At 45.1% G+C, this 14,648-nt stretch overlaps 1 protein-coding gene across 2 annotated transcripts; it reads left to right on the forward strand.

The window, feature by feature from the left end:
• Nucleotides 1–921: 921 nt before the first annotated feature.
• On the forward strand, nucleotides 922–9,087 carry LOC100223718 (WD repeat and coiled-coil-containing protein). Of its 2 annotated transcripts, XM_030269972.4 has the most exons (5): nucleotides 922–1,057; nucleotides 1,472–1,589; nucleotides 3,340–5,209; nucleotides 6,632–6,749; nucleotides 8,487–9,087. In XM_030269972.4, the coding sequence occupies exons 3-5, from the start codon at nucleotides 3,359–3,361 to the stop codon at nucleotides 8,756–8,758; spliced, it is 2,241 nt and encodes a 746-aa protein (XP_030125832.4). In that variant the 5' UTR covers nucleotides 922–1,057; nucleotides 1,472–1,589; nucleotides 3,340–3,358; the 3' UTR covers nucleotides 8,759–9,087. The 2 variants fall into 2 exon arrangements, with proteins under 2 accessions (XP_030125832.4, XP_041570930.2); XM_041714996.2 differs by lacking the exon at nucleotides 922–1,057 and having other exon boundaries at nucleotides 1,181–1,589.
• Nucleotides 9,088–14,648: the final 5,561 nt, after the last annotated feature.

Consider the following 14,648-nt stretch of genomic DNA (forward strand, 5'->3'; position numbering starts at 1 on the left):
CCACACCAGGCACCTGATGTCCTCCTGCTGGAAGCATCTCTGCTCTTCTGTGCCACTTCCTCAGGCCTCTCCAAGAGCCACAAGGGTATGAGCAGGTCCTGTGTGGAAGTGTCACAAGGTGGATGACCCCTGGGGGCGATGGAAGTGACAAGATAATCACCTCCTTAGCCTGGCTGGTGATGCTTTGCTTGATGCCAACCATGCCCTGGGGTGCCTCAGGCACAGCAATGACCGCTGGTCAAGGGAGGGGATTGTCCCTCTCTGTTCTGCACTGGTGTGGCCCATGTGCAATTTTGAGTGCCACAATATAAAAAGGACATCCGAAGGAGGGCCACAAGGGTGGCAAGGGTATGGAAGGGAAGCCTTATTACGAGCAGCTGACTTCACTTGGTTTATCCAACCTGGAGGAAACTGAGGGCACATCTCATTGTAGTCTTCAACATCCTCAGGAGGGGCAGCAGAGGGGCAGACACTGATCCCTCTGGCATCCAGTGACAGGAGCCGGGGGAATGACATGGAGTTGTGTCAGGGGAGGTTTCCCCGGATACCAGGAAAGGGTTCTGCACCCAGAGGTGGCCACTGGAACAGGCTCTACAGCGCAGTGGTCCCAGCACCAAGGCTGAGCTGAGGAAGCGTTCTCAGACACACGGTGTGATTCTTGGGCTGTGCTGCGCACCAGAGCTGGGCTCCATGGTTCTCGTGGGTGCCTCCCCGCTGGACACCCCGTAATTTGTGACCCTCATTACTTCCGCCGCCCGCCCAGCGCCGCGGCCCCTCAGGCGCTGTGGGGAGCGGGGGCGGCAGCGGCGAGAGGCGCCCGCCCCGTGCCGGCCCCGCCCGCGGGGCACAGAGCTGCAGAGCGGCCGTGCGGGCGGAGCGGCGCCGGCGCCCCCCGCGGCCGGGCGGTGCTGGGCCGGGCGGTGCTGGGCCGGGCGGTGCGGGCAGGAGAGGCGGGCCAGGCCCTGCGGAAGGCGGTGCCCGCCACAGCGAAACGCCGCCGGGGCTGCAGGGCCCGGGACCGCCTCAGCGCAGCCGGGCCGGGCCGGCGGCAGGGCGGGTGAGCGAGGCCGCGGCGGAGAGGCGGCGGGCGGGAGGGAGGGAGTGCCGGTGCGGGCGGGCCCGCGCAGGGAGCGGCGGCGCGGGCGGGCGGGCGGTGCGGGGTGTGCGGGCTGTGCGGGCAGTGCGGGCTGTGCGGGCTGTGCAGGCGGTGCGGGCTGTGCGGTCTGTGCGGGCTGTGCGGGCTGCCCGGGCTGCCCGGCCCGCCGCTGCCGCTCGGTGCAGGGGGGTCCTTGCAGCGGCTCCCCTGTCCCTGGGCTGGGACCGGCAACGCGGTTCGGCGAGCACCCGGCCTGTGCTGTGGCACCTGCCCGGGGAGCTGCGGCTGGGCCGGGCGCTGCAGGAGGCGGTGTGGGTTTGGGTACAGGGATGCACTGGCCAGTGGGTAAGACTCTTGCTCTTTTTGCTTTTCCAGGGCAGCTGGGATAGTGCAAACGCCCGTTGTGACACAGGAACCTCTCCAGACGGCCCAGGAGGCTTTAGCATCTTTCAGTGTCTTACGAGGCACATTATCTCGCATCTCCCTGCCATCAGTAAGTATTGCCCAGTACTGTGGGTTCTTAGCACAGCGAACATTCAATGTTAATTTTCCTGGAACTGGTGGCTACTTAACAGGACTGAGGTTGGTTATAGAGGAGAGGCCAGGTAGATGGTGGAGAAGTTGTATTCAAAGTAGCTTAAGTGGTCTCCTGTGAGGCACGATTCAGTGTACTTAAACTTATCCCTGACAGACATTTCCTTAACTGGCTCTTACTGATTATGAAATTCATGGAGTGCCTTCCCCTCCTCTCCAAGGTAACCTGCTCTAGTGCTTAGCTATCACATATAGTCAGAATTTTTCCTTAATAGCTGACCTAAATCTTTTTTGAAACTAAGCTGATTATTATCATGCACTGTCCGTAGTATACCTGGAGACCAGTGGATGGTGTTGTGTCACTGGGCTGGGGAGTGTTCTCTAGTTCCCACTCACAGTCTTCTCCAGACAGAGAACCCACTTCTGTGTTTCTCTGATCCTTTAGCTTTGTTGAGCATTTCCACCATGTTGAACTCTGAAGTAGGTTCAGTGGAGGTGCTGTTAGCAATGAGGAAGTAGGGGCAAGTGTCTTTCTTGTGTATCTCCATCCCTCTTAAAGCATTCCAGAATGAAATATTCTTAATTGGCTACATATCTCACATTACTGAAATATTTAGTTTGTCATTCATTGTAAGCCATATCCTTTTTTTCTATACCTCTATCTAGGGAGTTATTCCTGGAGAGGTATCCAAGTTGGTGGTTTTCTTTTTACTAAGTATATTATTTTGCACTTGTTATTAGGCTGAGAAGTTACTTTGGTCATAGTAACATAGCTTTCTATACAGTTTTTATATTTGAAATCCATTCTTGCAATCCTCTTTCTGAAAGTTTAGGGTCATCCACAAGTAATTAAAATACAGAGTGGTGCCATGCCCTGCACATTGTAATAAACTCTTCCAGTTTGACAGCTTTTACTGTCAAGAATCTGTCTTGTTCTTCATATTTCCTACTAAAACTGCAACTCATTCTGTGCCATGGCTTTACATCTGAGCCAGATTGTGTGGAGATCTGAAATTAGGAAACCATCGATTCCTCTGAACTGGCTTTTGTGCACAGAATAGGGATTGCTCACAGCTCAAAACTATAAATTAGTATAAAATCCTGAAGTTTTCCAAAATGTTGGTGCCTTGTGTATGCCTTCTTTTAAATTCTTTTTTCTTTTCATTTCCGCAGAAAAATCTGCTTTCATCCAAACTCTCTTCAAAATTGCATTTGCTTTCTTATACAACTTTCTGGCATAACCATCCACATGCCTCATTCTCACATGCTTAATACAGGATCAGATTTGTAGATAATACATTAATGCTTGGTTATACTTGTAAGGGATTACTTCATCTGACCACAAGTGCTCCAGGACACTGAGTGTGAGCAGCAATATTTTGAGAATTGTAAATAAAAAATACTCTGAGAACAAGTTACTGATTAGAATGAAAGGACTGGTCTTGTGATGAAAATGCAGCAAAAATCTGATGGTAAGCCTATAGAAACAGCAAAGATTCTTTCTCTTAAAACTGCATTTCATGGTGAAAACATCATAAACAAAAAAATTACTGGGCTGGGAATTAAGCTTAGGTGAGCATTTTGTTTATATTGACTTCACTGGAAGGAATAGTCCAGCACTGGCAGGGTCATAAGCTGAATAATCATCCAGGTACTGTCCTCTATCCTCTACAATAATTTCTTTTTCCTTCTCATTCTGTTCTGTGTAGATGTTCCACTTTAAAAGTCATGGAGCTGGGAAAGGCGAAGCTGCTGCGAACTGGCCTCAACGCCTTGCACCAGGCCATTCACCCGGTGCACGGGCTGGCCTGGACGGACGGCAAGCAGGTGATCCTGACGGCGCTGCTCCTGCAGAGCGGGGAGCCCCAGTTCGGCGACTCCAGCGTGGTCGGGCAGTTTGAGCACGTGCACGGGCTGTACTGGGGCCCGTGTCCCGCCGAGGCCCCGGCCCTGCTGGCGGTGCAGCACAAAAAGCACATCACCATCTGGCAGCTCTGCTTCAATGGCGCCGACAGGAACAAGCTCCTGGTTTCGCAGCTCTGCGACATCAGCGAGCCGTACCCCGTGCTCCCCCAGGGCTGCGTCTGGCATCCCAGCAAGGAGGTCTTGGCCGTGCTGACCACCCGGGACGCCTCCGTCTTGCCCTCTGTCCATCTCAACAACTCCAGAATTAACGCGGACATCAAGGGCAGTGGGCTCATCCACTGCGCCTGCTGGACCAAGGAAGGCAACCGCTTGGTTGTGGGGGTGGGCAGTGCCCTCCATTCTTACATTTGGGATGATGCTCAGAAAACACTCAGCGCTTGCTCCTTTTGCCCGATCTTTGATGTGGGAGGCTACATCTGTGCTGTGGAAGCGACGCAGAATTTACAAGTCGCTGTGGCCACCGAGCTCCCTCTGGACAAGATCTGTGGCTTAAATGCTGGTGTTGCCTTCGAAGTTCCATCGAGCGTTGAAACCGAGTCCTTCCCCTCGCAGTCCAGCTTGTGTGGGGAGGAAGAGTATTCCTTGGATGGAGGGAAGAAGTCACTGGACTCTGAGAAGCCCTTGTCTGTAGTTACATCTCCTGTGGATCTAACTCACATACTTTCTAGCAAGCAGAGTGCTGATTCCAGCCCTCTCCTTCACCTGAGGCCCAAGGACTACCTGACGGGAAGTGGCCAAGATTCCTCACACCTCATCTTGGTGACTTTTGAAAGAAAGGTTACCTCTACTAAAAAAGTGAGCATCCCAGGCATTCTTGTTCCTGATATAATGGCTTTTGACTCCAAAACTCAAACTGTATCTGTTGCCTCCAATACTTGTAATGTTATTTTAGTCTATTCACTGACTTCATCCAATTTACCCAATATTCAACAAATTCAGCTAGAGAAAAGTGAGAAGCCAAAGGGTTTGTGCTTCTTGACCAATAAATTGTTACTGATACTGGTTGGAAAACAAAAATTCACTGACCCTGCTTTTCTTCCTTCTTCAAGATCAGACAAATACATGATTCGATTGATGATTAAAGAACTGATACTTGAAATGGGTCCTTCAAAGCTTGTGTCAGCTGATGGCAGCTCCAGTTTGGACCTTTCCAACGTTACTCATGATCCCTCAAGAGGTGTCCACCCTCTCAGCCGTGGGCTCCTGATACCAGATCGCTCTGCCCTTCAGTCCCCTACAAGCCGAAGGAAACTCATTGAAGAAATCAAGAGTCCTGCTTATGAACAAAACTTGGTGTTGAACATCAGCGACTTCAAAGACAAAAAGATTTCCATGAATTTTCCTCCAGCTGTTGAGACTCTGGATGCTGAGCCAGTTAATCGGAGCGTGGCACTGTCTAACGCTTGGAACAAGCCAACATCCCCAAAAAGGCAGCATGAGGCAGCTTCCAAAATACCCAATTCTTACAAGAATAACCTGTTCAGTGAGAAGGAGGCAAGTTGCTTTTTGAAAAATGTGGAAAAATTGTCTGGTAACTTCACAGAATTGCAGCACCATATTTCTGAATTAACTGAGCTGCTAAAATCTGGGAAGAGAAATCTTCCAGTGTACCCATCTTGTCAGGAGCCCTCATTTATTAACATCACCTGCCAGGTAATTTTAATATTGGAAGCCTTAATGGTGAAACCTGTTTATGGCTGTATGTATTTTGTAATGCTCGGGTAACAGTAGGATTAGATTTCCATCCTGTTCTGTGGGTAGTTATATATGGTTTTAAATCCTTTTACTCTGCAGGTTTCCACTGTTTTTAAAGCAATGGCATATCCAGGAATGTGCCTCACACTGGACTGAACCCCTCAGGTCTGCAGTGAGGCTGCTGGGACTCCAGCAGGACCTACACGTTGCAGCCCCGCTGCAGAATTAAAGCTTTACAGAGATCTAGGAAGGGAGTGCTTTTCCTAGGCAACATCTAAAGCTTTCTGTATAGAAATTTAGACAAGTGAAGATTTCCATGTGTGGGAATTGGTATCAATCTCCTGCTCTCCTGTGAGGAAAACTAAAATAATGGAGACTGAAACAAAAGCAAATTGCCTTGGCTTTGGAACAGAATTTGCTAATTAGCATTGGGAGCACCATCCAAGGAGGAAAGAAACCTTTAGACACACAATAGATAATTCCATTAACATGGCTTAAAAATGGATTTAAAGTGAAATTTCATGTGCAAAACACATTGTTTGGCTGAAAGATTTGCCCTTGCAAATCTCATGCTCGAAAGGGTAAATTACCTGATTGTCAAAACCTGGCAGAAATCTACTATGTCATTTCTAGAATTCAGATTAATTAACCTTAGTCAATATTCAAAGTAATTTAAGCTGCCATTTTCCTTTCAATTAGCTTATACTTTTAAGCTTTACTAATTGCAAAAATTCCCAACTTTCGTAGCATTGAATTCAAGTTCTAGATCATATTTCCTCACTCTCTTCACTGTTTCCCATTGTAAACATTTAATAATTGTAATAACAGATTTTAAAAATGCCTTGCTGTGCCCAACTGGGCATATTCTTTGAATATGCTTTTTGGATTTAAGGCCTGGGGCAGTGATGGTCAGGGGTGGGACAAATAAGCCCTTCTGACTTGTGAGTCTGTTCCTCACACCAGCATTCATGACCAGGAGTTCTCACTTCTGAAATTTTGGATCGGGGTTTGGTGGGGAAAGGTGGGGATAGAAAACCTGAAGCTTTACAAGCTCCCTGGGGAAATGCTCCTCGCAGATGGAAGGATGGAGATGAGGATTGTGGTTTGGATGAAGCTCATGATTTCTTCAGCAGCAGCGCATGATTTTCTCTCCTGTTCTGACATGTGCTGGATAAGCACTGTTCCTTGCTGCTGTCACTCACTCATCAGCACTTTGACAGCTGAGACCTCAAAGGATACATCTTGCAAACAGGCCTGAATGTGTGTAGCATTTGACTTTCTGTAAATAGTGCCACCAAAGACACTTCTGTGATCCTGTTGTGATTAATGCCATTTTAACTATACATCACAGTAGCTAATGACTGTTTCTTGCATTTTCAGAAGCAGCTTTCTAAAAGTGATGCAGATGAAAGTCGGGCTGTTCTTCTGTGTGGTGGTAAACTCCGCCTGAACATCATCCAGCAGATATTCAACCTCTCCCTTGTAGAAATGCAGCATGGTATGTTGGGATTACCCAAGAGTACAAACACTTCAAACGTGTTCCCAGAGAAGCTGTGGCTGCCCCATCCCTGGAAGTGTCCCACGGCCAGGTTGGATGGAGCTTGGAGCAGCCTGGTCTAGTGGAAGGTGTCTCTGCCCTTGGCAGAGGAGTGGAACTGGATGTGCTTTAAGGTCCCTCCCTTCCTTCCCAAACCATTCTGTGATTCTGTATGTCATTCTTAGTGAGCAATAGCAAAATGCATATTCCATCCAGAGAAAAACCCAAGGGATAGATAATGAAGGATGAATAAAAAGTTTTTAATAATGTAAAAATTCTTCTCTGAATCTTCTTTTACTGAGAAGAATCTTTGCATTACAAAAAAAAAAAAAAAAAGAAGAGCAAACGTACATATTGATGGCCTTGTCAAGTAAATAGTTATACAGGAAAATTGCATTCAGCCAGTGTTTCACTTGTTTTCAGCTGCTCTATGGAGAGAGGTCTGAGTAACAAGGAGCACAGGGTTGACAGATGGCTTTGGGAGTACAGTGTTCTATATTTGAGTCTGTAGCTCCAGCATCTAGACTTGCTGTAGGAAATCCTGTAGCACAGAAGCAGCTCTGTATGCTTCAGCAGTGCATTCCACATCAGGTTTTGCTGTGAGCAAAACTGCATCTCTTCCTGCTGTGTTCTCCTCTGCTGTTAATCAGTTCATGCTGGGCCCATCCCATGTGTCTGTGTACATGTCAGTTCTGAGTGTCTCGCTCTGGAAGAGGTAGAAACACTTTGGGGTATGATTTCTCACAGGTGCTCCTGTGCTCCCTGTGCTATATATTCCATCTACTTGCCCCGTGTATCTGCTCTCTGCCTGCTTGCAGATCACTGGGCAGCTATCCCAAAGCCTAAGGCTTGCCATTGTCCAAGTTTTATTTCTCCTAAGGAATTGTTGATGGAATATGTTTTTTTGAAATATACAGATAGAAAGTAGGAATGGTATTTTGAAATTCTGAGTTGTATTGATTTTCAAGTTTGGTCCAAATTAAGCCAAAAGATTAGAGAGTTGTGTGCTTGCAAGCTACAATCTTCTTGTGACCTTACTTGTGACGTAAAGTTACATAATATAAATTTAGAAACAGCTAGAAATGCTTCTCTGAATTCCCTTAAACCTCATGAGCTCTATTTTCTTGCTTCATCAGCTTAATGGATAAAAATATAAAAATTTTCTGGTTTATATATATCAGTAGAAGACAGGGTTTCAGATTCAAATTGTAAAGAAAAACAGTAGTGATCCAGAGATTTTGGGTTTGTACAGCATTGTAAAATATTCCTTCCTTGTTTTTCTTGGAATTAAGTATAGTGAAATTACATACGAAAAGCAGTTTCTAAATTGTCTTTATTACATTCATTTGTCATTTAATTTACTAAAATTCTGCTTTTTATAGTATCTGCACAGCTTTAGCACTGTGAAGTAGCTTATCAATACCTAATTAAAACCGAGTGTGGATGCTTATGAATTCTGTTCAGAACTTCATTCCTCCTGCTTATTTGAAGCGTGCATTTATTATTGTCTCATCTCCTAGTGGCAAAATCCATCACAGTTGCCAAGTGTCCTTTATTTTTGAGATTGTACAACCTATATCTTTTCTAGAAAGCTGTAAATATACAGAAGCATTTAATTGTAGAAGAAATTTGGTTTTTACCTTAAATGTACCCCGATTACACAAAAATTTATCAACAGCCATGTGCTTGTCTTCACAGGTTCCTCTTGGATCGTTCTCACAGCGGACAGCGAGGGCTTCGTCCCGTTAATGTTTACGCCTGCACAGGAGATCCTCATCAGAGATGCCACTGCAAAAGGCTACAGTGCCCGCTCCTCCAAAACTCTGGATATCATCAGTTCCACACAGGGGTGTAGATCCACTTCTTCTGAAAGCCTGGATATCACCAGTTCTCTGGAAGTCCTGAGGGACTGCTCCTCCAAGACCTTGGACACCATCAGCCCTTCAGAACAGCCCAGCAATAAAATGTAGTTTTTGACAGTGGTTTTGCAATGCCTCTCTGATGATGGGAGGCTTTTATTTTTACTGTATGGGACTGCAAATTATCAACAGCAGTCTCAAATCTCTGTATGATTTCTGTAATTTTTTTGTTGCATTGTAAATTATTTATTTGATCCTTAGAAATATTAACTTTTTTTTATACTGAGCAGTGTTTTTTAACTATGCCTCTTGCAGTACAGATGAGGTTGAAAATGTGCATTCTTACAAGTTTCTGAGCTCAAGTTTCCATCTTGGTCTTTAATACATGGGTGTTTTTAGATAATAGTAAACTTGGATAATAAAGAAATCTTTGAAAATGCTGCATTGTCCCGCATTTCCTCTCTTCTGCCAAAGCCTCAAATATTATGCTGGTGTTTTTTAGGAGCAGTGCCCGCAGAAGTGCACCTGGGTTTGCAGTGGTGTAAGCACCAGTGTAAGGTCATGGAGTTTGGGACAAAGTAGGATCACGTGAAATACCCATATGGTGTGGAAGTAAGATCCTTTTTCCCTTGGGTACCTCCTATAACACCTCTCTGCTTCCATCTCTGTGCATTTGGGGAAGTGCTTGCCACGTGTCTCATCCAGCTAAAGTCTGACAGAAGAAAATGTTCTATGGGGTTTTGTAGTGAGAGAGAAAAAATGCAAAGGGGAAATTTAGAAGTTTATGTAAGCACAAGTTTATGTAACATGATTGCATCACTGAAGAAAAGACTAATCCAAGATAGCTCCCCATAAAATCACAGCATGATAACTTTAAGCAGTTTATCAGGCTTTCACAGTGGCACTTACTGTGTGAGAAGGCATCAAGCAACTAGATTATAGAGCTGGAGCTGCTGTCTCAGGGCTAAAATAATCTCTTCATTTTTTTTTTTTTTATTGCCTATTTGGAAATTTAGCCACTGTTAAAAGACATCTGTCTACAAAAACACAGTATTAAAGATACAACACCAGCAAAAGCTGCAGCTAGCACTCAGCATTGGGTGGTGAAACTATAGGTTACAGCTTTTGATGAATGGGGAAGAAGGAAAACAGGTGAAATAATTTGGCAATTGTGGGCTTGATCTTTACATAGCAATCATCTCTTCTCAGTAATGGTCACTGTTTCATCAGAAGGTGGGACAGGATTACACCTGTCCTTACCAGAAAGTCACTGACACCTCAGCACTGGGCATGGGTTCAAAGCAGGCTGGATGCTGGGGATGGTCCACGTTTCCTCACAGCTGCCTGACAGTCGTTTTTCATGCCTGTTCCTGGTTCCAACGTCCCACTAACGCATGGGAGGAGAGGGTCAGGGCTGAACATTCCTGGCTCTGCAGAACACCTTGGCCTTGAATTTCTCATGCCTCAAACACTGCTTCTGTAATTTTGTTATGCAGCCAAAGTGTATAAAAATTAATTGCTTATTTTTGAATTGTTCCTGTTTGTGTTAGATGGACAAGAGAAAGTGTCTCCCACCAGAAGTGTACTCACTCTCAGGTTGCACCATACAGACCTGTGGAGTTCTTCCTCAGGTGAGCACCAAGGACTTACCTGTGCACAGGGCAGTGCTGTGTGGGGTAACTGGAGCAGACACAGCAAGTGCAAGACACCTGCTAAAAGCTGTTAGTAGTTTGGTCAACAGATTACACTGGTCCTTCATGGTGTGCTCCATGCATGTGGACAAATACTGCATTTAAAATAGAATCCTAGGAATCTTGGAAGAATAAAATTCTTATGCTAAGAGACTTATTTCATGGAATCACAGAATCATGTGGGTTGGAAGGGACCTGAAAGATCATCTGGTTCCAACCCCTGCTGTGGGAAAGGACATCTTTTACTAGACCAGGTTTCTCCAAGCCTATCCAGCCTGGCCTTGGACACTTCCAGGGACGAAGCATTCACAGTTTATATGAGCAATTTGTGCCAGTGCGTCACCACCCTCACAGAAAATAATTCCTTCCCAATGTGTAAACTAAACCTGCCCTCTTTCACTTTAAAACCATTTCCCCCTTGTCTATTACTAGAGGCTCTTGTAAAAAACCCTTCTCCAGCGCTCTTCTAGGCACTGGAAGGAGCTCTAAGGCCTCCCCTGATGCTTCTTCAGACTGAAAAACCCCAGCTCTCTGTTTCCACAGCAGAGCTGCTCCATCCCTCAGAGCATCTTCATGGCCTCCTCTGGACTCACTCCAACAGGTCTGTGTCCTTCTTATATTGGGGGCCCCTGAGTTGGACACAGGACTTCAGGTGGGATTTCACAGAACTCCTCCATCACCTTCTGTCCAGGCTGCTTTTGATGCAGCCCAGGATATATTTGGCACACTGATGCACAACAAAAGCACATTTGGCTTTTTGGGCTCTGAGCACACATTGCCAACTTATGTTGAACTTTTTGTCAGCCAACACACCAAAGTATTCTGTTCAGGGCTGCTTGATTTCAAATCAAAACACCATTTCTAAACTAATGAGATGCTCTGCACCAAAGCTGAATATTAAAAGAAGGCCCAAATAGTTGAAAAAGTACCAAGCCTAATCCAAGAATCCTTAAGAGAAGACTGCAGGGTTTTAAGGAACTTTCTTCTTTTACAGCTTTTCTTTCATGTCTGCAAGTCCCTTTGGGGATTCTGGAGTTGCCCATTCTCTCTGCTTGTCCAGCTCAGCACAGCTGAGATTTTGCCAGGAGTCTGGGGTGGCTGCACTTTTGCTTCATCCTGCACTGATGTCAGCAGGTACTTCTGTGCACCAAGACTCATGATGCAACATGTCCAGCAACTGTGGGAATTGTTGAACCTGCTGGATGTGGAAATGTGCAGATTCTGTTCCATGGCTTTGAAGGTGACCAAAGACCAAGTTTATTTCGGAAACACAAGTGAAGTTAAGTCCCCATGGGCTGCAGTCATTTTGAACATAAACTTCTCAGGCAATGTAAACTTGTTACATCATCACAGTGACAAGGCCAACAAAACCATCCTCTAGGTAAAACAGATGAAATTCCATCATGGAGAATACTAAGGTAAAAAAGAAATTCTTCTGATCCTTTGCTAAATGTAGATGATGCCATACAAAAACAGGCTGGCAGGGGGTGGGTGCTGGGCCTCCAAAGTGGAGCTTTATCAGTGAAGCTGAGCAAATGACCATCATCAGTTCCATGAGACCTGAGCAACTCCTCCTCACCATCTACAGCAGAGCACAGCAAAAGTGAGGTCAGACATCTGAATGGCATAGCTGAAATTCATAGTCTCATCTAAGATCATTTGGTGTAAGAAATAGATCAGGAAGTAAGATTTATTTTTGCTTCCACACTTCCAGAGCAAACACACATTTCCCTACCATCTAGCAGTTCTGCTGCTCTCCAGCTGGGCTTGGAGGCTGCCTCTCTGTAATGCCTCTAAAAGTGGTACTGAGGACCCAACCCCTCTGAAAAGTGCCACGGCTTAAAGGTGTCCTCTCTTTGTTCAGCTCTGTCATGCCAGATTGTGTCTTCAGAGACTGTAAATTCTCAGGTGCTACATAGCTAAAAGTTTCCTCCTCTGCCTCGGGGACAGACAGATGCTGCTGCTTCATCTTCTGAATGAAGCTTCTCAGTGAGTTAGCATCTGGTTTGCGCAGCAGGTTTGCTGTTTGTGAAGTGAAAGCCATCTGATTTCGTACTTTTAGCCTACAGCATGTACACATTTTTGTAACCATAATACTCAGCACTCTTGCTGAGTATCTGGTGGAATTGCAGAAAGTTAAAAAAAAAACCACATTAAATTGCACGAAAACAAAATTCCCTCCTGCACCCACCCATTGTATGAGTCCAACTGAGCTTACTGTCAGTCCAGAAGATTTCTTAAGGAAAAGCCTATTGTAACACTTTGAGACTGTTTTTACATAACTATGATATGAAATTCATATGATGTATATGATTGACCACTAAACTGCTGTAATCTATTGGATAGGAGTTCAAGCTAACTTGCCCTCTCTTCTTCATCTTACAGCTGGACAACAGATACCAGGTCTGAAAGGATCTGAGTTTCCCTGGTGGAAACTCCTCCTCCCAAGAAGATTGATTTAAGTCTGTGTTTTCTGTCTACAGCCCAGAAAGGCAAGCAGAGAAGTAAATGAACAAGTTATATCTGGAAACAAACTCTGAACTCAAAAGCAGTTTGCTTTAAAACATTTTCCTTTTCAACTACTTTGCTTGGAATGCTGAAGGTGAATAAAGATGAGAGGATGCAGCATGGATTGAATCAAACAGCAGTTCTTGTAAGGTTCAGGAGTGACTTAAGGAATTAGTACTCAAATCTTCAGAGCCCTTCCTGAAAAGCCAGTGACCTGAACAGAAGGTCCCAGCCTTCAGGGACTCCCCAGGGACAGATGTCTGAGGTGGTGTCCACCTGTTGGAGTGGGGGCCTCAGCAGAAGGGATCTAATCCAGCTTAGCCAAGGTTGGCCAGAGAGCTCAGGGGGAGGCAGGGGACAGCGAGGCAGGAGGGGAACACAGAGGCAAAGCTGGTGGCCAGCAGCAACCCCTCCATCAGTGCCTGGTGGGAACAGCAGCTCGGACACGGGGTTACCTGCCCACCAGCAGGAACTCTCAGGGAGGTGGGGTAACCTTGGAAGGTGTCAGCATTGTTGCTAGGCAGGAAAAGCAATGAAATTGGATGAGAAGACTGGATTGATGGTTAGACTTGATCTTCAAGGTCTTTTTGAACTGTAGTGATTCCATGATTCTGTGACTGGTGACCATCTCTACTACTACTGACTGCCAGTGACCAGCCCAGTGTGGAAGATTTGGGCTGCCCTCACTGTACTTCAGCAAGGACAAGGAATTGGACATGGTTTGGCTTACAGAGCAATACCCAGGGACACACAACCCTGTTATCCTCTCCTTTTCTTCCCATGTTTGTTGGAATTGCCTGTGTGCAGGTGGGGAAGTGCTGTCCGTTATGCACCCAGCTGGTTTAATCCAGTCTTCCATACTCTTATTAATATATTTGGATATTACCTGAAGGAGAACCACTGGGAATTAAACCTGGCCCCTGTTACTGCCAGTCAGCAGGAAGGCAAGAGGTTTACATTAGATTAGCATTTAATCTGAATGCTTGTCAACATAAAAATTTGCTTCTTTCCATCACATGTTCTGAACATGCATAAGGCATACACATCATTTAAAACTGACAAGAAACATATAAATATTTTTCATTTTACTGCACCAACAATGAGTTTAAGAAAAGAAAGTTACAAATGCACTTAATCCTCCATTCTTCTGACTTGCAAAAATACACCCATTTTCTCAACAAAATTACATCAACATTATATTCCTGATAATGAAATAAAATAATTATATTTTTTTTAAAAAAATTAGTCTGCTTCACTTAATCTACAGAAGCTTTATCTTTTCTTTTGGCAGTTCCCATTGGTACGATATGCAAAGTGAGGACTGAGTATATTTCGGTGGGATAAAGATCTCATTGTCTCTCTGGAGAAGAAGAAAACAGTTTACAATCAACCAAGTTTACCTTCCAAGAACCTGAATTCAGATTGGGTGTTATGCAGTTTTAGAGACAACTGCACAACTGATCTAGAAATAGTATTGTAAGCCACATTCAAATGGTTCCATTCAACCCAAGCCATCACTTTCTGCAGCCCTTTTATCACTGGGCTGAGTGTTCAGTTAATACAAACTGACACAGACCCACTGCCTTGTAGCTACAGATTTATAGCAGCTGAAAATATAACCCATTAAAAAACATTAACAGTCTTTACTGGGCCTTCTGGTTATTTTTAAATGTGACTATTCAGATATACACAAATATTACAGAATAAATTGAATGTCCCAAACTGTTCTTTGTGATGTTTTGGAGCTATGTGATATTGCTACATAATTTACCTACTTCAAAGTGCAGTAAATCTGCTATTTC

Source organism: Taeniopygia guttata, chromosome 3, assembly GCF_048771995.1.
Source record: "Taeniopygia guttata chromosome 3, bTaeGut7.mat, whole genome shotgun sequence".
In the NCBI taxonomy this organism is placed as follows: domain Eukaryota; kingdom Metazoa; phylum Chordata; class Aves; order Passeriformes; family Estrildidae; genus Taeniopygia; species Taeniopygia guttata.